The sequence below is a fragment of the Rhinolophus sinicus genome, chromosome 15, assembly GCF_057876585.1.
Source record: "Rhinolophus sinicus isolate RSI-liver-muscle chromosome 15, RSI-T2T, whole genome shotgun sequence".
In the NCBI taxonomy this organism is placed as follows: domain Eukaryota; kingdom Metazoa; phylum Chordata; class Mammalia; order Chiroptera; family Rhinolophidae; genus Rhinolophus; species Rhinolophus sinicus.
Genome location: NC_142515.1, coordinates 13,358,403 through 13,383,919, shown reverse-complemented (window position 1 = coordinate 13,383,919; position 25,517 = coordinate 13,358,403). Strand labels below are relative to the sequence as shown.

The window sequence follows — 25,517 nt, the reverse complement described above, 5'->3', positions numbered from 1 at the left end:
TGTACACCCACTGCACACTCACTAAATATTTACTTAAGCACCATTTCTTTCCGCTCTCTTGCCCTGCACAAAATCTTTTCCAGCAGTCTCGCAGGCCCCATCCTCACACAGCACGGAAACTTCATGAACCATAGTGGGTCCAAGGGAATGGATGTCCTTCATCTGTACGTCCTTGGGGGTTATTTAAATACCCTCTGAGCTCCAGCTGGCCCAGAGAATATTTAATTAGAGTGTCTTAGCTGTGATTTTCAGAATGCTCACACAGGCCTTTATTAACTGAGGACACATGGGAGTCGCGAAGCTGGATGCCTCACTTAACACTGTATATGTGATTCCTGGAAGGCGGCCCACGAGTCTCATTTTTGTACACAGGACTCCACTTCCTTCTCAGCCTAAACCGGGCTTTTGAAGATGATTTGCAATCATCAACTCAATGGCTCTTAACGCCTTAGCTTCTATATTCTTGAATCTTCCCTAAAATTAGTCAGCACAAGCCCAAATCCGATAAAACTTCCATCCAGAGAGGGCTCACAATTCTTCTGGTTGTCTCCCTTGCTGTGGTTTGTTAAGTAAATTTGACATCATCATTTTCTTCTTTTTTCTTTTCAAACTATATAAATGTGTTTGTGGTGATCTCTGGTCTGTGGGTATTAACATAGCACTTTAGACCCAGCAATTTCATATCTCAGATTTTATTCTACAAATAAATTTGCAAAAGACGGTGTCCCTGAAGTATACATATACACTTTCTGCAGAATTTCTGTAACAAAACTGAAAATAGCCTACATGGTGATTGATGAGGGACGAGTTATTTATAGTATACTCAATAATGGAATAGTATGTGCTGTTAAAAAGAATAAGGTAGATTTGTGGGTGGATATGGAAAGATGCCCAAAATAGAGTAAGTAAAAAGAGCAAGCTGGAGAACAGTATGCATAGTATAAGCTCACTAGTAGAAAATAGTAAAAAAAAAAAAAAGGGAGGTATGTTTGCACACATGCTTGTGTATGAATAGAACATTTCTTTGAAAACATGAGAACTCTTATGATACTTTCCTCTGAAGGAAGACTTTACTTTTACTTCACATCCTCTGTGTCGTTCAAATTTTTTGTTTTGCCATGAGAATGTAAAAAATGAGTAAATAAATATTTATAAATATTTATATCTGCTATATAAGTTATGGCTATTGCATATCAGAATTTCTTTAAGTATAGCCCATTATAAGCTGAGAGGGTATCATGTGGTCGCAAAGCATTACATATTTTTTTAAAAGCTCGGGTCTAAATATATCCCAACATCTCACCAAAAATCTTATACAGGGGATCGCATACCTAGTAGTTCTCTATAAATATAACAATAGAAGGCCACAATATTTGTTCATAAACACAATTTTTAGAGGTTAGGAGCACAGAATGCATGTAAGATGAATTGACAGGTTTTAATCCAAGTTGAACGCAAATTTGTCTTTATTAGTCTGCTTAGATCATGCCCACTAGATGGCAGTAAAGATTTAAAATAATAAGGAAGATGCTGGTTGATAGAATTTTTTTAATGCAGAAAATAAAATTTAGAGATGGCTTTTCCATTCTGAAGACAGTTGGGTTCAGAGAGGTTGGCATAGCTGTTCAAGGTCTCCTCTGGTACAGAGGTGAGGTCCAGGGAGATGAAAGGCTTGTGAATGGTAAGAACATGGGCTTTGCGATCAGGAGGATTTGGAGACTAACATGGGTCAGTTACTTTCTCTGAACCCTAAATACTATGTTTCTGGGCTCTTAATGCCCAGATAACCCAGAGCTCTAAAAGCAGCTGAGACACAATTTAGGAGCGGTAATGACCTCTCTGGTCTTCTGCACTGAGGGCTTTCAATGAACCAGGTACTGTGTGGTTATAGAGGTGGTACCATTTCTTCTTCACAGTCAGTTAGCCATAGTGCTTTGCAGTCTGGGAACCTCTGACTCACAGGTGGTGTCCTGTACTTCTCAGACCCTCTGCACTCTGCAATGTCCTTTGGAGGGCAGATGTTCAGCAACTGATTTTAATAATGGTGTCCAGAAAAGCATTCACCAAATGCTGACTGCCTAGCGCAAGCTAGCCAGTAAGGCTGGCCTGGAAGAAGAGGCTGGCATGGGCTCCTGCTTCCCGACCCTTAAGACATATATCAAACAAGTCAACAAAGACCACCTCCTGGAAAGTAGAATACTGGCCCACATCAGCTGATGCAAAGTGTTCTGGTGCATTCCACAGAGGCTACCCATTCCTCTCTGGACAAAACCATATTCTGCACTTAAGGCTGGTGTCATGCTGGGGAAAGTGGAAAAAGAACGCAGACAAAGGTTTGTGCTGGATGGTTCACTCCTCTGTGCTCACTCCAACTGACTCCTTTATAAAGAACAACATGTCCTATTCTTTATCTTCATGGTTTTCAGCTGTTGAGAAAATTGTTTCCACATCACAGAAGCAGCTGCTGATAAATATAGAAAGCTGGTGATTGGCACTGGAATTATTGCCAAAGTCAGGAATAGGTGAATATGGAGCAGGGTCAAGGAAATCAAACCCTCTAGCAACTAGCCAACATTCTACCATGGACAAAAAATCACCAGTGTGAGGGAAGGAAAACAACAACAACAAATGTGAACACTTCACCCCTAGCCTTGCATTCTCCATACCAGCAGCCAAGAGTAAAGCAGGGATTCAGCTACTCGTTTAAGCTCCATCTTAAACATGGATGTCCAGCTCCATCTGAACACCCAAGTACACATCTGTTTCCATATTTATATCATTTTGTTCAAAGGCAATAAATATCCCTGAGAATAGGCATCCCGCCTGTCTCCTTTAATATACTTTTTTTTTTTTTTTTTTTGGCATAGGGCCCTGGACACCTGGGCTTCTAAACTATTTAAGCTGAAGAAAGGGACAAATGGCTCTCAGCAAAGAAACCGGTGTTCCCAAGCTAAGAAAGATGTCATCACTTGGGCAGCACTTAAGGTCCTGTTGGCCTGAATACCTATGTTCTCCTTGAGAACTATTTCTGCCTTCATAGAATTTCCCATTTGGGAAGAGTAGGGGCCAAAAAGATGTCTTATTCTGTGAAGATGCCACTCGGGAGAAGAAAGCTGAGGGCCTGCAGCTCTAGAAAAGGGAACCGCGTAGCTACGGAATTCCCATTCTCCGCCGCCTTCTGAGGCCTGCTTGCTTCAGTCTCACCTAGAACCAAGAATGAAGCTGGAAACTACCATTTAGAGTGGCTACACAGCTGGGATCAAAGTTTCCAGAATACGGAATGGGACTTTCCGTAGTGTCTTGGAATTTTTGCTTATAGTCTTAGAGCTGAAGACGGTGGTGATAAATAATCCACCTTCCAAAGATGGATGCTAGGAATCTCCTTGCCAGATGTACCAAAAAATAGTAGAATCCACCCGATGACTCTCAACCCCTATTGCCCACCTATCGTGTTTCCCCGAAAATAATACCTAGCTGGACCATCAGCTCTAATGTGTCTTTTGGAGCAAAAATTAATATAAGACCCAGTTTTATTTTAATATAAGACCGGGTATAATATAATATAATATAATATAATATAATATAATATAATATAATATAATACCGGGTCTTATATTAATTTTTGCTCCAAAAGATGCATTAGAGCCGATTATCCAGCCAGCTCTTACTGTCAGGGAAACACAATACCCATGAAATCAGAAATTAGAAAAGGCTTAGAGGGAGTCAGCAGGGAGCTGTCCACACAGCAGGAGTGTGGTGATGTGCCCTGTCCTGTGCTGTAAGAAGGATCAGAGGCCCGAGGGCAGGGGAGACTGGCTTCCTGCTCCCTACCTAGATGTTTACTGAGTGGGGACACTCAGGCCCTAGTGCTGCCATGGGACCCAAGAGAAGCTTGATGTTAGATTTTTGGGACAAACTGACTGGAGCGCCCCGGAGCTTGGAAGCATTCATGAACAAGAAGTCTGGAGACCGCTGACCTTGGAAGATCTGGAAGGTAGGAAGCGGGCAGGCTAAGACAGAAGACAGAAGTGGGAATGGTGTGTACGTCCACCGTTTAGCTCACTGGGGATGCACTGTGTTCTGTGGCTGGTACCCACACCCAAGCACCTTGAATGAATGCACTTGAGAAAGCTGCCTGGCAAGGGTGGGGGACTTCGTTAGTAAGAGGCTATGAGGTGACCTTGAAGGAGTAGGACCTGAGGCTAGGAAGGAGGAAGGGGTTTCTTACAACAGGTTAGCCAGAAATTGTTTGCTTTTGTCAAGGATCTCAAATTGTGCCTCAGCCAATGTTAGCTGAAAGTGAAGCATGACAGTGTCAGAGTTACAACACCTTGTCCCCTTTACCTCTAATCCCCCTGTCCATGACTCAGGCCACAAAGGAGTCACAAGTAAGACAGGAAGGAGGTAAAGAAGGAGTGAAACACACTGTGCCCACTTCCTCAATGCAGGTCTCCAATTTGGGTTGCACCTGAGCTGGAAACAGGACGCAGCTCTGAAATGGAAACGAGAATCAAGGTTCCAACTAGACTGGACTTTTACGAGCTGAAAGTGACCGGAGCTACAGGATGTGCCTGAGATACTATTAAGGATGGGAAAGGGAGCTCTGATAAAGGATAATAAATGTAGCAACGGTAAAAAATAAGATTCTGCATTGTTTTGTCCTCTGTATGTTTTGGTCCATTCTATACACTACTTGTACACTAATTCGATACACTCATTGTGAGTTGCACAACTCACAGTGATTAAAGACTTTGGAGGCAAAGAAACCTGGAGTCAAGTTCCAGCTCTCACACTGAGCAAAGGAACCTTGGGCAAGCTAGGTAACCACTGGGCTTCAGTTGCTTCGTGTGTAAAATGGGCAGGTTAACAATACCTACCTTTCAGGGCTGTTGTGAGGATTGGAGAGAATATGCACAATTACTGAACAGAGTGTCAGGGACACGGTAAACATTTAACATCTGTTCTCACGGTTGTAGAAATCTCCTAAAATGTGCATTTTCTCCTCCCTTTCACAAATAACTACAGCCCACTGTCAGCCTGTGGGGAAGCCATTTTGGTTTCTCTGGTTCCAGCATCATTATCAACATCATATTAACTTTATTATTATTGTTATTATTCAGCGTTTAAACTTTTTAAAGGTCTTGCACTTCTGTTATCTCTGTCCACTCTCAGGGCTCCCACCAATCTGGAAGGACAAGGATTATTCGCGTTTTACAGCTCACAGAACATCGGAGCGCCAGAAGGGCCTTGAAGACCATTTGATGGGAATGCCTCATTTTACCCTCAGGAGGCTAAGGCCCAGGGTGGTTCCAGGCTTTGCAGAAGGCCACACAGCTAAACAGTGTCCAGTTAACTGCAGACTGGGTATCTTCTCTTCTCAGATACACACAAACCCAGGCCTTGACAGCTTACCAGGCATCTCTGGATTTAAATCTTTCATCATGGGTTCATTTCCCTGGTTATTGTCTCTTCTGCTGTCAATGCATGGAAACAGCCATGCTGGAACTTGAGCATGAGGTTCACTTGAGGGTAAAGACTGTATAAGCAGAGAATTATCATGAAAATAATATAAATCACAACAGGGACCACAGAGAGTTTACTAATTTAACCGATGCTTCTGAGATACTGAGATGTTATAACATGTCCATAGGGATTTTCAGTCAGGTCAGAGTATTTCCTTCCTTTACTGTAAAATTTCAACAATGAAGAATAAAAAGATAAAAATAAAATCAAATTTCTGTATTGAAATTGTTGCCCACATAGTTCCAGAAAATTCAAGCTTTCCCTGAAATCCTTTTTTTATAAATAAAAATAAAAAAGAAACTCTTATCAGTCATCAGCAAAGATTAGCACCTAAGTTCATGGCTATACACGTGGATGAAAAATAGAAACAAAATCATACCAGATTTAGGTTGTTATTAATAGAAAATGAAATAAGACTTTGGAGACCCTATAAAATATTCAAGTGGTGCCCTTTTAATAGACTGTTAACAAGAGGCACTTTATACCTGGCCAGGACTCAATCTATGGAGTTTCAGGGAAAACAAAACACAAAAGACAAATTTAAGTTTCAGGGTTTGGCTAATTTGAGGTCTTGCATTTAATGGCATCGCATCTTGTCATTCAGCTGTTCCTGCAGGACATGGATTTCCCATTATCTTGTGTGATAAAATGGTGAAGGTAGAATGCTAGAGAATAGCTGCTGTATCTAAAAGGAGAGAAAGAAGCGACAGAGAGAAGGTTGACCTGAGCTTGGGTCAGACTCTGTTTGGTTAACAAGCTGCCTTCGATACAAGCCTTCAACACATGTCAGATCAGCCTCTGACACACGGATCCCTTCCTGGGAATAACTGTTTGGAGGCACAGAGTGGCTGTCCACTTTCTACAGGGCAGATATTTCTAGTCTGCTGGGGTCTAAATGTTAGTTGGCAGCTGTTGTCATGCTTGAACTGATTGCATGCACCTATGTTATCAGCCTGACCTTTTTTGTAGGCCTTTCAGTTTGCAACTCATGGATTAAGAAAAAAAATCCAGATATTCTTTATGTTAATTGTAATAATAGTTGGCCTAGCGTTATACCATCTTTAAGATCTAAAAGATTTGGGTATTTGCAAACCTTTCCTTGACCAAAAAGACATCATTTGGTAATAATAAGAATGCTGATCTAACAAGTGGATATTGTCGAATGTTGACTCTTTCATCTTCACCTGGGCTTTTCAATATTGTCAGGTTCCAAACCAGAAATGTATGAGCTAACAAATTTTGACTGGCCACAGTCCATTTTTTTTTTTTTTTAAGTTTAAATCAAGTCACTGAAATAAGTCCACAGTTTTCTTTTTTAGCATGTCCTGGCCAATACCCAGGCATCGAGGTCACAATGAAAAAGGGATAGGTAGGGAAGGTGAAAAGAATGTGAAACTGCTCAGGTGTTAGGCTAAGCGCTTTTCAAGAATTAATTTTAAAAAGGTACTTTTTAACTTCGGAAATTCTATGCTGCTATTAGCTAAACAAGCAGTAGGACACCACAAGACAAATACTGGTGGGGGCTAGGGGAGGGTCAGAACATTCACATAGATGCAACGTATTTGCCACTCTATGGCAAAAGGGATCTCAGTGCTAAAAATAATTTATATCTCAAATACACTAAACATAGCCTGGAATTATGCTCAAAGGTTTATATGCTGCCTGAGTCTGTAACCTTGAACCAGACTTTCCATAGTGACCCCTGTCCCTGTTTAGGTCAGTTGCTCCCTTGGCTGTCTTGATGGCCACGATGGAAACATCGCCAGCCAGAGTAGCCTCTGACCTGCTATTTTAAGGAAGGTTCTTGTTGTCTTTGGAAAACAAATACTATACAACAAACAAGCTTTCCTGAGTCATAATAGCAACAGATGAGCAGCCTTCATCAGGACAGGTGACGGCAGGCCTGGCAAGCAGCCCTTTTCCGAGTCCTCCATAATTTCATATTTGGCAAAAAAAAGAAAAAGAAAAAGAATCCCATATTTCCTCCTTTTAAAGTGTATGCCCCGTATGTTTATACAATTTCAGTTACTTTGGTCATAATATTCATAAATATAGACCATTTACACACCTGAAACTTCTAATTCTGATCCCTACACCAGTGCTCACAGAATTCTGTTAGGAGTATTAGGGATTTTCAAGGTCAAGATACTCTGCCCTTCAAGTAGTATTGGGTGTGTTCCCCCCCCCCCCCATAGTCATGACCAGGATTTGAACGGGAAATTAAAAGGAGCCAGACTGTGCTTTCCCTCTCCATTTACTGATTACGAGGTTATTAAGCAGGAATCCCATGGCTAGTGGTGCTGGGCACGAGGGTGAACAGCAAAGAGATGGTCTTGGTACCAACCCAGACCCGACCCCAAAGGCCTTACAGCTGAGTCTGAGAATCTCTGCTGTTTACCGTTGGAGGGCGGCTCTGATGGGCCCACGAACATGCACAGCATGAGGACTGGTCTGAGTAACTGATTCCGACGTGCCAGTGGAGGCTGAGTTTCTCAGGGCCTGCTTGGAGCGGGGTGGATGACATGGGTGCCTTACACACAGTAAGCATGCCGCGTATTTGAGCGCGTACAGTTCTGGAGCAGAACATATACTTTAAAAAGGCTGCTGAAAACTGGTTAGGAGCTGAGAACTTTAATATCTGCTTAAAGACAATGCCCACTGCCTTTCAAAAGAATCTCTTGAACAGATGCTCTTCCATTTCCACAAACAACAAATAATAATAATAACACATCTCACAGAGAATATAGTCAATAATGTTGCAACAACTATGTATAGTGCCAGGCAGGTACTAGACTAATTGGGGGAATCACTGCATAAACTACATAAATGTCTAACCACTATGCTGTACACCTGAAGTTAACATAAAATAATAATATTGAATTGTCAACTGTAACAGAAAAATAAATAATTTAAACATAACAATAATATCACACCTGTATCTCCCGGGGAGTAATAGAGAGTCTTTAATGGGAAAAAATGATAGCGTAAAACATTAATGCTATTTTGTTACCAGCTCCAGTTTTCAGGTTTAAGGTCCTATCAAAGGGAGTGTGTGTGAGTATAAGTGTGTATATGTGTGTTCTCACACACACATTTTCAGAACTATAAAAGAAGAGGCTAAATGTATGGAATAAACCATCATCCTAACAAGTACATTCAGAACTTCAAGATTCCCAGCTAACAACTCCAAAAGCCCAGCTGCTGGAGGACAGGCCCAGAGGGTCATTGCTTTTTGGGCCCCGCCCTTGCACTGTCAGTCCACATTTGTCCCATACTGTTGCTCAGCATCATTTCCGATGACACAAACATCCCAAGGATTGATCCAAGAATAAAAGTAGGATTGTGTTGACTGAAAATGCCACCAGGACAGCAAGAGGAAGATGGGAAGTTATGAAACCAGAGCCAAGCACCACCCAATCGTGGGATGCTCTCAGAAGAGGCTATGGTCTCATGACAACCTTAAGGATACTGATTTCCAGTCTGCATGCGTGAAAAGCTCCAGTCACAGCTTCAGTGCACAGGGCGTTCTTGCCCGGAGGCCTCCCCCAGGACAGGGCAAGTGGCCACTCACGTAGCACCAGGCTCTACTAGCACTTCTCTGTGTGCTTGGGGCAGTTCCCCATGCTGATTACCATGTCTGATCCAGACAGGGCTCGCAAACATTCATTGTTGGATCCCTGAGCCTCCCCTCAAAAGGGCAACTGTTAGGCAGTTGCCGGAAGACAGAACTAACGTGTCCTAAGCTCAAAGCCTGAGTCTGCAGCACTCTCATATCTTTTCTGGACAGGGTTTGGAAAATTTGGGGTCACACTTCTACCAGCTGGCAGTGCTCAAGTAGTCCTCTACTTAAGCTATGGCCAGTAGTGGAGGAGGAGAAAGGGTAGAAAAGAAAAAAGGAAGGAAGCAAACAAGGGAAGAAGAAAGACACACGCCCCAGATGAAGGCTGCCACCTGCAATCACAGGGGGCCATTCACTTGTGCCGATGCCACAGGACACTAGTGGACACTGACCCAACAGTTTCCAGGGGAGGTTTAGAAAATTGGCAGCCCCTGCTTTCAAGATTTGGGATAGTTCTAGCAAACCCCTCTTAAAACTATACAAAGACCCAAAATAGGGACTTAAATACTCGTACACGCATGCTCACAGCAGCCCTATTACCAATAGCCAAATGGTGGGAATGACCCATCTATCCATTAACAGATGAATGGATAACCAAATTGCAGTCTGTCCATACAATGGAATATTATTCAGCCATAAAAAGGAATGCAGCACTGATGAATGCTGTAACCTGGATGAACCTTGAAGACCTTACGCTAAATGGAAAAAGGCAGAAACAAAAGGCCATGCTCTTCTGTATCCCTCTTATACGACACATCCAGAATAGTTCCATAGAGACAGAAAGCAGACCAGGGGCTGGGCGAAGGTGGGCACAGGGAGAGACTACTTCATGGGTATGGGGATTTCTTTTGGGGTGCTGAGAATGTTTTGGAACTAGACAGAGGTGATGGTTGTACACCATTATGAATGCACTAAAATGTTCACTTTAAAGTGGTTAATTTGATGTTATGTGAACTTTACCTCAATTTAAAAAAATTGTATCAAGGTTTGTTTTTGCACTGATTTCCCTAATTTTGTTGTAAACTTTAACCAGGTGAAGAGTTGTATAATAAATCTTTAACTGGCGATGGTCACCCAGCACACATGGGCTTTTGCCAAAGAGGAAATCAGGCTTGAATTCTACGTCAGCTCCTCAGATTCAATAGCCATTAGCAAACATCAGCTTATTCCCTCTATTCCAGAGACAGGAAGAAGAAAAGGGGGAGAACGTCAGTTTCAGTACCTTCATCATGTGACCAGCCACTTAATACACACACAGCTGAAGGTCATAGCACGGGCAAACTGCAGTGAGACTTTAGCCTGGAATGGGCCTTTCATTTTGTAAAATTAGCGTTGTGCTATTTTTAATGTACTTTGGTTTTAAATAGGTAATACACACACAGTTAAAATTTTTTTTCATATAGTAAAAATAGTTTGCTTTCCTGCCTGTCTCCCAGCCACTCGCTTCCGCTCTGCTGGAGACAAGTGCTAAGAGCAATTTCTTGATATCTTTCTGGGATACTCTATAGGAATATACAACTACAGGTATACACAGCAGTTTTTGAACAGCGAAAGCTTTACTGCTACTGAAAAGTTAAAAATAAACTGAGGAATGACTGCTATTCCAATCATTAAAATTCCAGTTTTACTGATAAGTTAGAAGGTGTGGGTCTCATTACGTAAGAGGCATACCTGGTGAAATGAAAACAGCAAATAACAAAGTGCCGTTAACTTTCCATCCACTGAAAACACTTTTTATACACACTTTCGCTTTTTGCCCATTAGTTATACCCTTTCCCTATAAAGCAGAAAAGTTGTCTTCCTTTCTTGCAACTAAAATAATTGATGCCCGGCTAAATGAAACGATGTGCCGCTCTGGGATCTTTCGGTCTGACTCCTAATTTTTATATATTTCAGTGTGAAAAATCTGAATAGTAATAATATTCCTCTTTGCAACATACCCTGTCTGTCTGCAGTAAACCTCTGGCTACTATGTAAATCCTAAATTCTCTCCCCACCCCACTCCATAGATACTCAGTAGAGTAATATCGGACCTGTCACGCCAGGTTGGACCCCTACCCCTCCAGGCCAGGGGCTGGCACTTAAATGCTTAGACAGGTGAGGCCTCCCTCTAACCTCAGACTCAAAGCTGGGGAAATACATTCCCTGACATGTCTACTTTGTTAAAAACAAAACTTGTGATTCTGTCACTAACAAATTTGTCTGAAGCAATAACTGCTTCCCTTTTTATTGAATAAGGGGGAAGGCTTATAAATACGATGAGAAAAATGCAAGTTTAAATACGCCAATACACCTTTCCTCCCATGCATTCACACTGTCCCTATGTACTCTGACAAAACCACTACATTTAAGCAGCAGGTCAGAACTCAACATTCCAGACGTGGGAGCTGAGATTTCCTTCCTCAAAGGCTCTCCTGGGATGGTGTCAATTCATTCATTAAAAGAACATTGCATACTTGCTATGTGCACAGTGCTATTCATAAGGACAAAATAAAAAATACAGTCCTTGTCATTAAGCAGTTCACAGTCTGGTTGGAGAGATAAACATACAAAGCACGAGCAGGGCTACACGGTAATAATGGCCATAATAGAAATGCAAAGCCCAGCTTTGGCCAGGACACCTGTGCGCTGGCCCTGTTGCCGAGGGGCCTAAGTGAATTCAAGGCTTTCGGCCTTTTGTGTGACACTCAAGAGAATAGATGGTTTTTAATGAGGAGAAGAGTGAACAACATGCTATGGGGAAGAATTTAGGTAAAATTGTGCACATGTCTATAGCACTTACAGCAATATCCAGAGAACGTTCACCAAAATATTGACAGACGTGGTCTCTTGGTGACAGGATTCCAGTGATTTTTATCTCCTTCTTTGTACTTTTCTGTAATATTTACATTGTTTTACAATGAACACTTAAACCTGTTTTTTAAAAAGACGGTTATTCACCCTATGTAGAGGGAGAGATGACTTTGACTCAATTTCCAGAATGTTGCTCCAGGCCTTTATGCGCTAGACCTTGTCTAAGAGAGAAAGGCAACAGGGTCCTTACATTGAATAAGTTGATTATCTTGGTGGTGGAGCTGAGCATGCATCGGAACAATTTAAAGGCAATGGGCCATGCACCGATGTTGGTTTCTTAGTTGTGACACATGTATCAGAATCATGTGTAATAAAGGATTTGGCTGGCGTTGGGAACATAGATGCCCAAAGAAATGTTTGTTGAATGCCTAAATGACATCCTGTATCTTTTGTTGACACGATCTTTTCATTCACCTTCTCATCCTTCCTCATAGCTGTTACCTGTACCCACAACTAATGGTCTCCTGCACCCTGATCACTGCCTTTGCATAGCACTACCGCCATTACCACTTGATCTTCCTAGGACATGGTTTTCATCAGCTCACCTGCTAAAACTTCTCCCCTGGAGGTCCACACTGCCAGACTCCTCAGGGCCTCCTGTGCCCTGGCTCCATTGCTTCATCTTCCCAATTTCGCTTCTCAGGACACGGAACAACAAAGCCTCTGTTCTGTTTGGGTTTCCCCCTGCACTGTTTTCACAAGTGTCCTCGCCACATTTACACTGTTCTCCTATGTAGTGTCTCCTTTAGTCTCACAACAACCCTTGGAAGTAGCTATTTGCCAATCTTTAGATGAGGGCACAGAGATTCTGTGACTTCACATGACTTGCCCAGGCTCCTAGGCGAGGAAGAGGTAGGACTGGGATTCAAACCAGGCACTCTGAAATGTAGAGCCCACACTCCTAACCATTATGCTATGTCCTCTTCCTTCTTTCCTTTTGGAGTCTTAGGATCTCGAAGCTCAAGTGCTAGTCTCATAACTTCCTTAAAGAGCAGCGGTTAATATACAGATGTGCTTACTAGAGGTCATGACTCTTTTCAGCACATGACTTATGTTAATCCCCAGAACAACCCATTGAGAAAGGAACTATTGTTGTTTACCATTTCATAGGCAAAAAAACAGAGGCATAGAGAGACTGAGTTTTCAAGGCCACCCAGCCTGTAAGTGGTACTGTGTTTCCCCGAAAATAAGACATAACTAGGGAAATAAGCCCTAGCATGATTTTTCAGGGTAACATCCCCTGAATGTAAGGCCTAATGCGTCTTTTGGAGCAAAACTTAATATAAGACCTGGTCATATTTTCGGGGCAACATGGTAGGACTAGCATTAGAACCAGTCACCAACCTGTCCGGAACCCACACTCTTTAGCAGGGTCCCAGCAAACCTCCTCTGCCATCCTATCCTAAGGAAACACGTGTCTAATGAAGGAGGAGTAGATCTGTTTTGGAGATCCTACCATAAAACACATCCCCATAAGTCCAACTTCAATAATCTGTGGGCTATATGGGTGGATGTGTTCCTGTCTTTCTTGGTTTTTATATTGGTGGGAAACATATAATGAGCAGATAAAGACAGCGATAATCAACAGGAGAGTGAAAAGGGCAAAGTCACAAAATGTAGGGATGTCTCCACAAAAATTCAGAAATCAATGCCTGAAGAGTAAGTTATTGTTTTATAAGCCTACAGCACTGTTACCTATTTACTCATGTCACCGTACAGGGTAGGCACTCTGAAATGTAGAGCTCACATTCTTAACCATTATGCTACGTCAGCTTCCTTCTTTCCTTTCCAATTCTATTCTATTACCCTCCCATTTTACAGATGAGGAAATAGAAGACAGAGGAGTAAAGAGACTGCCAGTAAGTGGCCAAGCTAGGACCGGACGCAGGCAGTCAGATCATCACTCCTCCACCTACCTTTAGGTGCTTCAACAGACAAGTCTCACTCAACTGGCAAATGACTTTTTGAGAAAGAACATAAAGAAAAAATATCTTGCAACTCTGAAAAACTATTGCACCAAGTAGAAAAGTAAAATAATTGAAAAATTCTTCCTCCCCTTTGAAAACATGCACATGACTCTTTATCGGAAACGATTTCAATTCAGTCCAGGTAGAGCCTTTGTGTTGATACCTACAGGAGTTCCAGTGACACTCAGAATAATGGCAATACTGGGCAGAGTGGAGAAAGGAGGAAGGTGGCTGCGGATGTGTTTATGTGTGTGTGTCCCTGCGTCTATCATCCCATATGCAATCAGACACTAGTCAGACACCCTTTGAAATGGAAAGGGTGGTGGTAGACAGCAACCCACGCCTGCTCAGGTGCCTGAAATAGACAGGAGTCACGTAGGAAATGACAATCCAAACCCGATTCCCCACGCTCTAGGTTGTCACACACAGACTCCCCCTCACACGGCTCCTTCCCTTACGGGATTCGGTTCCGCACTTACTGGCAAATACATGGAGCATGGAGTAGAATGAAGCCTTAGAGGGGTGTGTGTAACCTTCTCGTAGAGCCTAATGTCTTCTGTACTTACATTTTTGTTTCTAATTGTGGATCAGCTAGACACAGGCCACTGATTTTTTTTTTTTATTATAGTAGAAGCAGTCATCACAACCCTGTGAGGTAACTTACTATCATCTCCCTGTTATAAAATGTTTATTGCTTATTGAATTCAAATTGTATTAGACTGCATGCAGCAAGAGTTTTAATTAATTCAGCGGCAATAACCCTTAATTGAAGTAGTTTGTTTTATAACTTCCTGACGGTTTCCATTCACCAAATCTTGCTACAACAAGGGAGGCAATTGTGGCAGGTAGAAAATGCACAACGTGTGGAGGCAGAACACATGGATAAATCTGCAGACAAGTCAGGTCACCGCTCCAAGCCTCAGCAACCCCATCTTTGAAAATCAGAGAGTGATACCAACATTGTAAACTAAACGTCGGGGACGGTAGCACGGCATCTGGGGCCAGACAGCCAGGGTTTGTGTGCCAGCGCCACCACTTCCTGTCTGTGTGACCTTGGGCAAATCATTTAACCTCTATGACCCTTGGTTTCTTCATCTGTGAAACGGGGATAGTTTTCATTCCAAAGCATACAGTGGCTATGAGGATTAACAGAGGTGAAATGTGTAGATCAGTTACACAGTGCCTGATACACAGGGAGTACTATGTGAATGTTTGATAAAGAAAATGAAATAGATACAAAGGTTAGAAGAATTCTTGTAAGGTGGAAGGAAGCACAGAGCCGAGTGCCCAAGACGTCATAGGCTCTTCACTGGGAGTTCTCCATCCCAGCAGGACAGACATGGCAACCCCTGAGAAGCCGAAGTACAAATTGCATCTCTACCTAGTAAGTCAAACCGAGACTGTTTTGTGTAAATTCTCATCCCGTCATCGACTTGGCTTCTGCTGGCCACTCTTTGCTTCTCTCCCTCTCACACGGTCTTCACCTGCCATTCAGTGATTGTGGAAAACCAGCCACAGTTTGGGAAATAAAACTGTGGTTCAGAAGAGCAAACTCGTTTTTGAAAGAACGTTTCAAAGGAAAGAGAGGACTTTGGCTCTCTGATATATTTCATAGATTCTGAACATTAGTAAAGAAGAGTTTCAGTTTTTCCTTTTATGTAGGAAGCTTTGCCAAGTTTAAATTTATTTTTAAAAAAATAAGAATCAAAGTCACATCGGAATAGTTTTAAAGTACAAGGCAATTCTTCAGGAATTACAAATATCAAGCAAATGTTTTCTAATTATGCTCCAGTGAATTTCAGAAACTTGCTAAAAATTCCTTTGCTCTAGTATTTGCATGCCTGCCTCGTTTGGGTATTCTGCATGTGTGTATCCATATATAAAAGCTCTCTTTTTGACAGACATTCATCCCCATATGCCCCATAAATACTATTTGAGTACTTATCTAAATAGACAAGTGCTTGTTGAAAATAACAATGAACTGATCAAAGAGCATTTGCAGAGAATTGAGATTCCATCCATTGGGAGCAAAGGAGAAAATACGATTTGTTCTAACAATTTGCACATGAGCAGTAATTATCACCTCTAGCATTGGAGATGTAACGCATTCGAGTATGATACGTTTTTACACTTAACATTTTTCTTTTTTATGTGTATAACATGTATGTCATATAAAAATAGAAAATACAGACAAAGCAAACAAAATGAGTAATAAAAATTGGAATAGCCATTTTGGTAGAGCCATGACTAGGAAACAGGTTTCCAAATTGCACAGATGGAGAGGACTGGAAGCTTTTAACAATATCCCACTTCTGTTTCCTAATGCAAACAATGAATTCTCCTATTGAAACAAAAGGAGAACCTCAAAACTGGAGTCCAAAGCCTGCCTCTAATCCGACCTTATTATCAGATAGCTTGTGTGACCTTGAGCATGCTCGTGGGACATAAATCCTGGGACTCATAAAATCTTCTTTTTCTTAATTAGTCTGAAGAATTCCTCCAATGTCTTTGGTAATGTTCTTGGTAAAGCAAGCCCTCCCACACTATGGGTGACTATTCCCACCCCAGGTCACCTTCCCCGTGACACGCTTTGGGCAGGGTAGGTAAAGACAATAAGGGAGTCAAAATCCTAGTAGGGGTGTAGGATCGTGCGCTGCTTTGTAGCCACTGCCCTCCCCAAGTGGCCAGTATTTATTGGCAGGACGTACAGATCCAGTTGTGTTGAAGAAGATACTCGAACACATTTAGTTTCTTCTTCCCTCCCAATGGTCAAAATCCAATTTCTATGCAAATGATTTGGTCAGAATATTCTTATTTTTTAAATAGGTATCAGGATTCTTTTGCTTTAACAGGAAGATTTGGAGTCATGGTTACAAATGGCGCAGAATTCCTCTGGAGCAGAAGTAGCTTATCTCATTGTTATGTGCTGAGAGCAGCAGGGCTTAAAGGCGGTTGTTCCAGGTCTCCCAAGGACTGGCATATCCACCGAGACCAAAGCAAGCCTCCATGCCACTTCCTAATGCCCCAGGAAAGAGATGGAAGTACAGCTTCCTTGCTGGGTGCCCAGAGTTCAGAGTATATCTCACTTACAGGTTAACTGGTTACTAGAAGAAATAGTGCACCTGGCCACTATTTTTATTTTGGGAAAGATTCCCACAGATCAGACAAAAAGCCTTGTCACACAAATTCCACCATGTATGTATAGCTGGTTCCCACACTTTTTTCAGTTCTCTCTTTAGGTGTCACCTTTTACGAGAGCCCCCTCCCCCTGAACTGTCCCATATAAATGACGCCCCTTACCCTTTTTCTTACTACTTTAATTCTTTTCACATTATAGGTATTTTTGTGTATGCACGTATGTCTATCTGCTCTCACTAGAAAGTAAGCTTCTTGAGGATGCTGAGTTTGTTCTGTTCACACCTATGTCACCAGTGTGAACAACAAAACACACAGTACGTACTCAACAAATGATCTGCGCAATGAATCAACATCAGAAACCCTCCAGGCGAATAAAGAGTATTTAAGGGTAAGAAAGAATAAGCAATTATTTAAGGATAAGCATCAATCATCATATTGGCCCTAGGCACAGTGGGGACCATTTTATTTTTAATACACAGAGACGTCAGTCACATTACCACCAAATGCTCTCATATCTCAACCTCCACGACTAGAGATGGCATTTCTAATCCTTCTAATGACGGCCTTTATCCTTCTTTTCCCCTCACATACTGTCAAAACTCACAGTTTAATGTCCAATTCTATTGATATCTTTTTGAAATAAGGGAGGTGCTTCTCACGGCATGGGTTTTAGTCAAGGCTTCATGTTTTACAACTGAGAATACCTTATAGGACTCCTCTCGGCCCCACCTAACCAAGTTTCCCAAAAAGGCAGGCACCTGCCTAAGCGACCTTTGAGCTACGAGGAACGCATGTCAGCAGGTGGCTGGGCACTTACTGCTAGAGCAGGAGGCTTCTTTAGGGCTGGACGACATGGGCTGGGCACACAGTTGACAAAGGCAGTCTCTCCCATTGAACGTGACTCGATCTCCGGGTGGAAACGGGCGCCTGGAGACAGAAAGACATTGCCCTCCAGATTATTCCAGCAATTTTATTCCATTTCCTAATTCCTTCTGCTTGCTGCCCTCCAGTGCCAATTCATTTCTTGCAGGAGCACCAGCCAAAATGTCTGAAATGCAGTCTTAACCGAGCCAGCCAGCTGGAGGTGGTCCAAAAAATAAACGTGCCTCTTAAGAAGAATGCACTGCTTCTACGGGCAACCAGATAGTAAATGGGAATGAGTCGCTTCTCCGTACTAGAGGAGGGATGTTCCAACAAGTCACTTACTGGGGCACACGCAGTAAAGTTTTCCATCTTCCAAATGGAAAATACTTTATGAAAAAAAACATTTAAATGCCATAAATTCCTATTCAAGCGGAAGGCCCCTCCCCACGAGAACTGGTTACAGGTCAAACATTAACTCTTTCAGTTCCCTAGACCTATGCAACAAAGTCTGTTCAACAAGACTTGTCCTGGACAGCTGCATGGGTGACCTGAATGTATCATACAGCTGGGACGGTGTCCCTTCGCAGAAATGTGACAATGCTGTAAATATCTCTTTAAAAAGTAGTATTATCTTCTTTTCAGAAAGATAATTTCCTTTCACATGAGACATTCACCAATAATCGCACATTTTGCAAAAATACTGCCTTCTCCATGTGTGCCACCAGTTCAGCAGGCAGATAGCTGTGAACAAAAGTCATTAGTCAGGAGCCACACGGCAGTGTCCAGGCCTACTTACCTGCAGTTGTCCAATTTGCCCATGATCTTCAGCAACATGAGTTTTCAAACGTGAGATTGTGTCAGTTGGAAATGGAAGGCTCATAACCAAAACATCTCCACACCTCTGAGTCAGAGCAATTACTTAAGAACAAATTCAAGCTTCTTGATGTGAGTTTTGCATTCACAACTGCTCTCCCTCCTTTAAGTTGCCCTTCGGCTGCCTAGCAGTCATCATTAACTGTGATGCACACACAGGTAGTACATTTGGAGTGAAGACACCTCCACAGATGTGCTTGGCGCCAGTCACCAAGGAGCGTTTTCAACTCTTGCACCCCCCAACTTTAGAAGTACTGAGTTGAGGTGCTCTGCTATCCTCTTGTGGTGCTGTATTATTTTCCATTGTTCAGATAAGGCCCAGAGAGGTTAAGTGACTTGCCTGGATTGACCAGCTAGGGAGACTAGGCCACAGGCAGGTGCAGGTAACATCCACCCACTCAGAACTTGCTCTGTCTTTAATAATCAAAGTCATACTTTGCTGGACGCCAGTGGGACGATTTTATCACACCCATTAATTACAGCTGACCAAGTGCCCAGTCTGCTCTGTGAGGAGGGCATGAGGAAGTTAAGGGTCCACAACAAACAAGCGCAGGTTCTTTGCCTCCCATCAGGGCCAGTGAGCAGGAAGGGCACGGAATTAGGAGGCTGTAACTCTCAGGAGCGGACCCTGCACTGCATGACCCTGAGTGAGAGCACCTCTAAAGTGTGCCCCCCAGGGCCCTCACATGCCTCACCCTACTCCAGGCCCTGCTTCTGATCTAAGTTTGGATCTTTAGACTTGAGTCCTATATGGACTCACTATGGGACAAACCGGAGTCCAGTTCTCAACACTGGGTCTGGTCTTTTGAACTCTGAGTTTCGTTATTTCATAAATGAACCCTTTTCAAGGAGTTTCCCCTTTCCCTACATCCTCTGCCCACATGGGTCCACTTCCTTCTGTTATTTGCACGGATGTGCGTAATACAAAGGGAACTGGATATAGAGTCAAAAAACCTGAGTTCCAATCTCAGGCTTGCAACGTTAACCTGGGAAAGTGCCTTAACCTCTGAGACCCAGAGTCACTCAACAATAGGAACACTAATGCTGGATTGATTTCGTGGAACTGCTAAGAGGGTGAAATTAAATTCTACAGAAATGCATTTGTAAGCCATGAAGGTGGACTCCAAGGTAGGTAGCATTACTGTCATTTAGCAGTAGCCGTAGCAGCACTCTGGCAGCAATAGTGAGCCCCTCTCGCTGGCTCAAACGTCCAGGGACAGGGCTGTCTGTCTGTCCAGTGTTACCAAATTAAAACAATGAGCTCTCAGGGCCCTGGTCAGGAGGGCTCTTAGAGTTTACCTGGGCCAGGGCGTTCTGACCTGCTGAGTCACGTTACACTTGGGAACCCTCCAGAAACTACTTAATAAGCATGTGCGTTTTGGGGGAGAGAAGGCTAGAAATGGCTCTTTTTAAAGAGACGCTTCCAGTGACCATCCAGGTTTGGGGAATCACTCGCATCTAGTCCACAGCCTCTCATTTTACAGATGAGGCAGTTACCTTGGAAATGTTAATTCATGTAAGTCTCAAATCAGCCTTGGAAACGATTGGAACTGGGGTCTCCTGAATGCCAGCCCAGGGCTTTTAACCGGGCTGTGGGATACAACCTGTAAAGGGAGAGGTCAAGAGGGAACTTTGCTTTTGATTAAATATGGAAACAGTTTCAGCTCATGAATCCAAAACTTTTAACTTTTGCTTTTAAAAATGTATTGAGAAATGGGCTCATCATTATAAAAATTATTAAAATAACTGCGTTATAAAATCTTATTATGATTCATCTATCAGTATTACCTTGTTAATTAATTACATGAAATTAAATTTACCCTTCGAGAGTTTACATCTCTCTGGCCCAGCAACATGAAATGCTGAAAAACAAAATAAAGCACCTTCTCTGAACTGTAGTTTTTAGAAACATGGAGCCAACGGCAATCACCAACCGTCATGTGGTTGCCCAAGTAGAACTGATCAATAAAGAAGCTGACCCTTGTTGGTGAATCTCACTATAGGAATTAAGCCCAACTTAAGTTCTCTAATGAGTAGCAGTCAAAGCACAATAATAAATACACATCTTCCCACTCACAGTTCACAGAGTTTCCTTCTCTATGACTGATCATTCTAATCAAGCTGGCTTGTGCAGTTAAGATTTAACCTTGCAGATGACAGATGGCCATAGAGCAGGGGTTGGCAAACTTTTCCCTTGAAAGACCAGCTCATAGATATTTTTTAACATTTTGCGGATCATATGGCTTTTGTCACAACTACTCAGTTCTGTCACTGTAGCTTGAAAGCAGCTATAGATGCCTCATAAACAAATGGGCGTGGCTGTGTTCCAATAAAACTTTATTTACAAAAACAGGTATTGGGTCTAGTTTGGCTCATGGGGCATAGTTTGCTCACTCTAGCTATACAGTAAATTAGACTATTTTACACACACACACACACACACACACACACACACACACACACAAAGAACTACTTCCAAATAAGCTTTATCTCTTGAAGCAGTCATGCCATGTCCTCCCAATGTTTCGCTGCTCAAAATCCTTCGAGATCTAGAGCTGCTTTCAGACTTGGTTTCAAGCCACTTGAAAATCAGTCATATTATTTAGTAGAGGACATCATAAGTTACTTTTTTATTACAACTGATAATAAAGTAGAAAGATAAAGATATCTAAGGACTCATCAGAAAGAGAATATTTTAAGGCTAAGTACAACTCAAGACTAAAGGTGTACGAGTATATCCCAAGATTTGACAGCAGAACCCAGCGTTGCTCTGTTGGGAAGCCCTCACTTACTTGCAGATGGTACAAGCAAAGCAGTTGGGATGGTAGGTTTTGCCCAGGGCAGTCACCACCTCTCCTTCCACGAATTCCCCACAGCCATGGCAGCGTGTCCCATACATCCTCTGGTAGTCCAGGGTGCAGAGATACTCCCCGTTCTTTATGAAGAAGCCACCTTGTGCCAGGTCGCAGCCACACACTGTGGAAAGATAAGTTCACATCTGGTCATGATCTGCCAAGTTGCTGGGCAGCAGCTGCCTTCTACCTCATGCTGTTAACTTACTCTATGATCTCAGCGGTTTGGGGTTAGGGGAGGGGACTGGTACAAAGAGCTATTTATTGTTGGGCTCTGATTTCTCTCTTGCCTCCCTCCCCTTTTATTTCCCTTCCTTTGGGAGCTATGCAATATCTCATACAAGTAAAATCCATTGGCCAAGTCTCAATGACTTTTGTGGTATGTCTAAGATTCAGAGATAATCAAACAGTCTTTGATGGAATGATACCCTTGGTTCATGCTGTCTCAAATATGAACAGAGCTGTCGCTGGCAGTGCTATTTAGGAAAGGTACCCCCTGCTTGCCCACACAACTCCTTGGTTTGGGCCAAGATTGTAACCAAGCTGAGTAATAAATTCCCACTATACTAAAAGCAGCAGCTGAAATGTCCAATGTCTATTTTTTCACACTCTGGAAATACTTTCCCATAGCTATAAAAAAATTCAGACGTTTAATTTTCTCTTTGGGCAGTAAATACGATGAGCCAATTATTTATATATTATAGAAAGATAGAGATAAAAACGAACAGGCAAAACGGGAAAGAAAAGGGATCTTGTCCAAGATAAAAAACTATCGTCCGGAACCTCAGTACATGCCAAAAAGGATGCTTTGCTGTGTCTGGATGTTGGTGTCTTTTTCAAAACTGTGCAGCTGTGGATCATGGAGATAGTTCAAAGGAGAAGGTCCTGGGATTCCAGGGGCTTTGGTCTGTCCTACGTGTTCAGACAAGACCAGAGGAGGACAAAGCAACTTGTCCCAAAACAGAGCCTAAGGCAGCCCCTGAGAGTAAAGATTTTCCACTGCCACAGGAGTGGGGAGAAACAGCCAAAGCTGGAAACCTCCAATCTTAACTTCTCAATTCCCAAGGCTAGGTGACTCCTATACCATTAAGGGTCCTAGGCAAAGAATTCAGCATTCTTCTTGATTATTTCCCCAAGCTTCTGGAATAGGCACTCAGGTGGGGTTGGAAGGAAGTGCATGCGATTACTAAATTGCTTGCCTAAGGACCTACTAAAACTCTTCCAGCGTTCCTCTGATTAGTTCCCATGACTCATCAATCCACCTGGATGAACTAGTATTGATTATAGCAAGACTCTGAGTGGGGGAACTGCTCCCCCACCTTCAGTCAGCAGTCTTTACTAACTGCCAACTGTTAAAGACATTCAAGGTGACAAAGAACCGACAAACAAGCTTTCCACTATCGTTTCCTCAGTCTTTGTTTAGCTCAACACTCCACAGCTATGACCTCCCTTTTTGCAATTTACAATCAAGTAACCAAAGATGATGGCCTGAGTCCACCAGGCCCGAAAATGACCACCCTATAAATACTACCGTGATCATACCACCTGGAAAACAGATCATTCGTCACCTGCTGCCTCCTCCAACCTGCCAGTGTCCCCACTGTTCTCACACCTGCTTCTTCCTTACCAAATGTGTCCGGTGGGCGGAAGGAATGCAAGTGTGGACTCCCCTTTACTCCAACTGCAAACTCCTTTAACAGCAATAGATACAATCCTGGGGGTCACAGAACACCTTAGAGATTTTTCTTCAATAGTCTTCTATGTACATATCTTATTTTCCCAGAAAATGACAAAGGACTTTATTGGCGAAGTATTGTATTGGAAAAAAAAAAAGAAAGAAAGAAAGAAAAGAAAAAGAAAAAAGAAAATCACACCCAAAAACCTGGAACCAACCTGCATTTCTATCAGTAGAGTGATAGCGAAATAAATTACAGTATGTCCAGCCTATGGAGCTGCTATTAAAAAGAGTAGATTGGATCAATATTTACGATCCAGAGGCCTGTCTGTGATATATTGTTAAGTAAAAAGAACAAATGTCACAGAGTAAAGAATTTTAATAATCCTATTTTTAAAAAGTCTGCTTATGATTTTACAAGCAGAACAAGGAAAAATGAGGTAACACAAACAGAGAGTTATTTAAATTGGTTGTCTCGAGAGGATGAAGAATTAGTTTTTCTTCCTATACCAATGTGTCAGCTCACTGTAAAAATGCTTAACTGTTAAAATAAACAAAATTTACCATTTTAACCAATTTTGAGTGTATAGTTTAGTGGCATTAAGGACATTCACATTGTTGTGCAACCATCACCACCATCCATCCACAGAACATTGTTCATCTTGCAAAACTGAAACTCTGTGCCCATTAAACAATAATGGGTACATTGCTCCTTCCCCCAACCCCTGGGAAACACCATTCTTCTTTTTGCCTCTATGAATCTGACTACTTTAGGTATCTGATATAAGTGGAATCTCACTTTAATAATAAGATATTAAGAAAAGTTATGCAGGGGCGGCCAGTTAGCTCAGTTGGTTAGCGCGCGGTGCTCATAACACCAAGGTTGCCGGTTCGATCCCCGCATGGGCCACTGTGAGCTGCATCCTCTACGACTAGATTGAAACAACTTGGAGCTGATGGGTCCTGGAAAAACACACTTAATTGAAAAACAAAGAAAGAAAGAAAAATTATCCAAAACTTGTAAACAAAGTAAGGGAGAGAAGCATTGTCTTCCAGTGTCAGAGTATTAACAGCTCACACAAGGATTATTTCCTTACCCAGGGGACTGGATCTGTGTTTGACAAACTCTTTACTATTGATTAAAAGCCCAGACTTTGAAAGTGAATAGTAACTTGTAGATTCTTGCCCAGTTGACATGCAGATGATTTCTGACCTGTTTTACTACACTGACTGCTAATCAGTTTATAGCTAAGCCTGGCATCTTATCCCGACATCCTTTCCTGAAAGCCAGAAAATCTTTATAACCGACTTCTTTGGTTCTTCTCTGAACCAGCTTTTAACAACCTACTGGCTCCCTCATTAATGAGTTGAATAACTCTTTGATACATGTTCATTCTATATTTGTATGAGTGTCGTATATTTAACTTTTGAAAATTACACTTTGACAAAGGGGTTATTCTTTTTATTGAAAAATATCTAATGGTGAACATTTAAAACATTTTTCAAGCTTCGGTCTGTTTTATATTAACAGCTTAGCAAATATTTTTAACTGATGGCACAAAGCAAAACTTTCACAGTTAAGTGATCACACAGTCTCATTTAGTAAGGTCAAACAAACGTCAGTAGATCTTTAAACATATTTAGATTTTCAACTTTGGATGCTCTATTTGTCTTTGCTTTCTTTGAAAGTTAACATATGCCCAGGGAAAAACATAGATTCCTTTCATTAAAAAAAAAAGATAGAGCTGCCAGTGAAAGAGATGACTCGCTTTCTTCTCAACGATCAATTATGTAAAACATGCCCCGTTCCAGGCCTCTCTGAATCTAGCTGTTTTGCCATCACTGAGGCATGGCTACAAACAGCAAACCAAATACTATTAACTAGGTAAGTAGGAATATGCACATCTGTGATTTTATATAAAGTTGTGAAATTAGAAACAGGAACATTTAAAAATCTTAGAAAAAACAGGAGCTGGCCTGTGTTGTAAAAATACCATAGAACAGGAGGGGAACAAAGTATGGAGGCGTCAAATAAGGGTGAACACAGAACAGTATTTTAGTGGCGTGAACAGGGCTGCAGTAGCAACTATTTCCTCCACCTTCTAAAAACAGTGGTGAACATTTCATGTTGCAACTTAATTCATCTCAGCGAC

General features: G+C 42.1%; 1 protein-coding gene across 21 annotated transcripts in view; it reads right to left on the bottom strand.

Annotated features, from left to right (window-relative positions):
• Positions 1–25,517, bottom strand: part of ABLIM1 (actin binding LIM protein 1) — a 290,923-nt gene that overhangs the window by 91,153 nt on the left and 174,253 nt on the right. For all 21 annotated transcript variants that reach the window (XR_012498401.2, XR_012498399.2, XR_012498397.2 and 18 more), the window contains 2 exons: positions 21,630–21,813; positions 17,918–18,027 (listed from right to left, as the gene is read on the bottom strand). Coding sequence is in view for 14 of the 21 variants with exons in the window: in XM_074339008.2 (XP_074195109.2) it covers positions 17,918–18,027; positions 21,630–21,813 (294 nt within the window). In the remaining 7 variants the exon portion in view is untranslated. The remainder of the gene's footprint in view (positions 1–17,917; positions 18,028–21,629; positions 21,814–25,517) is intronic.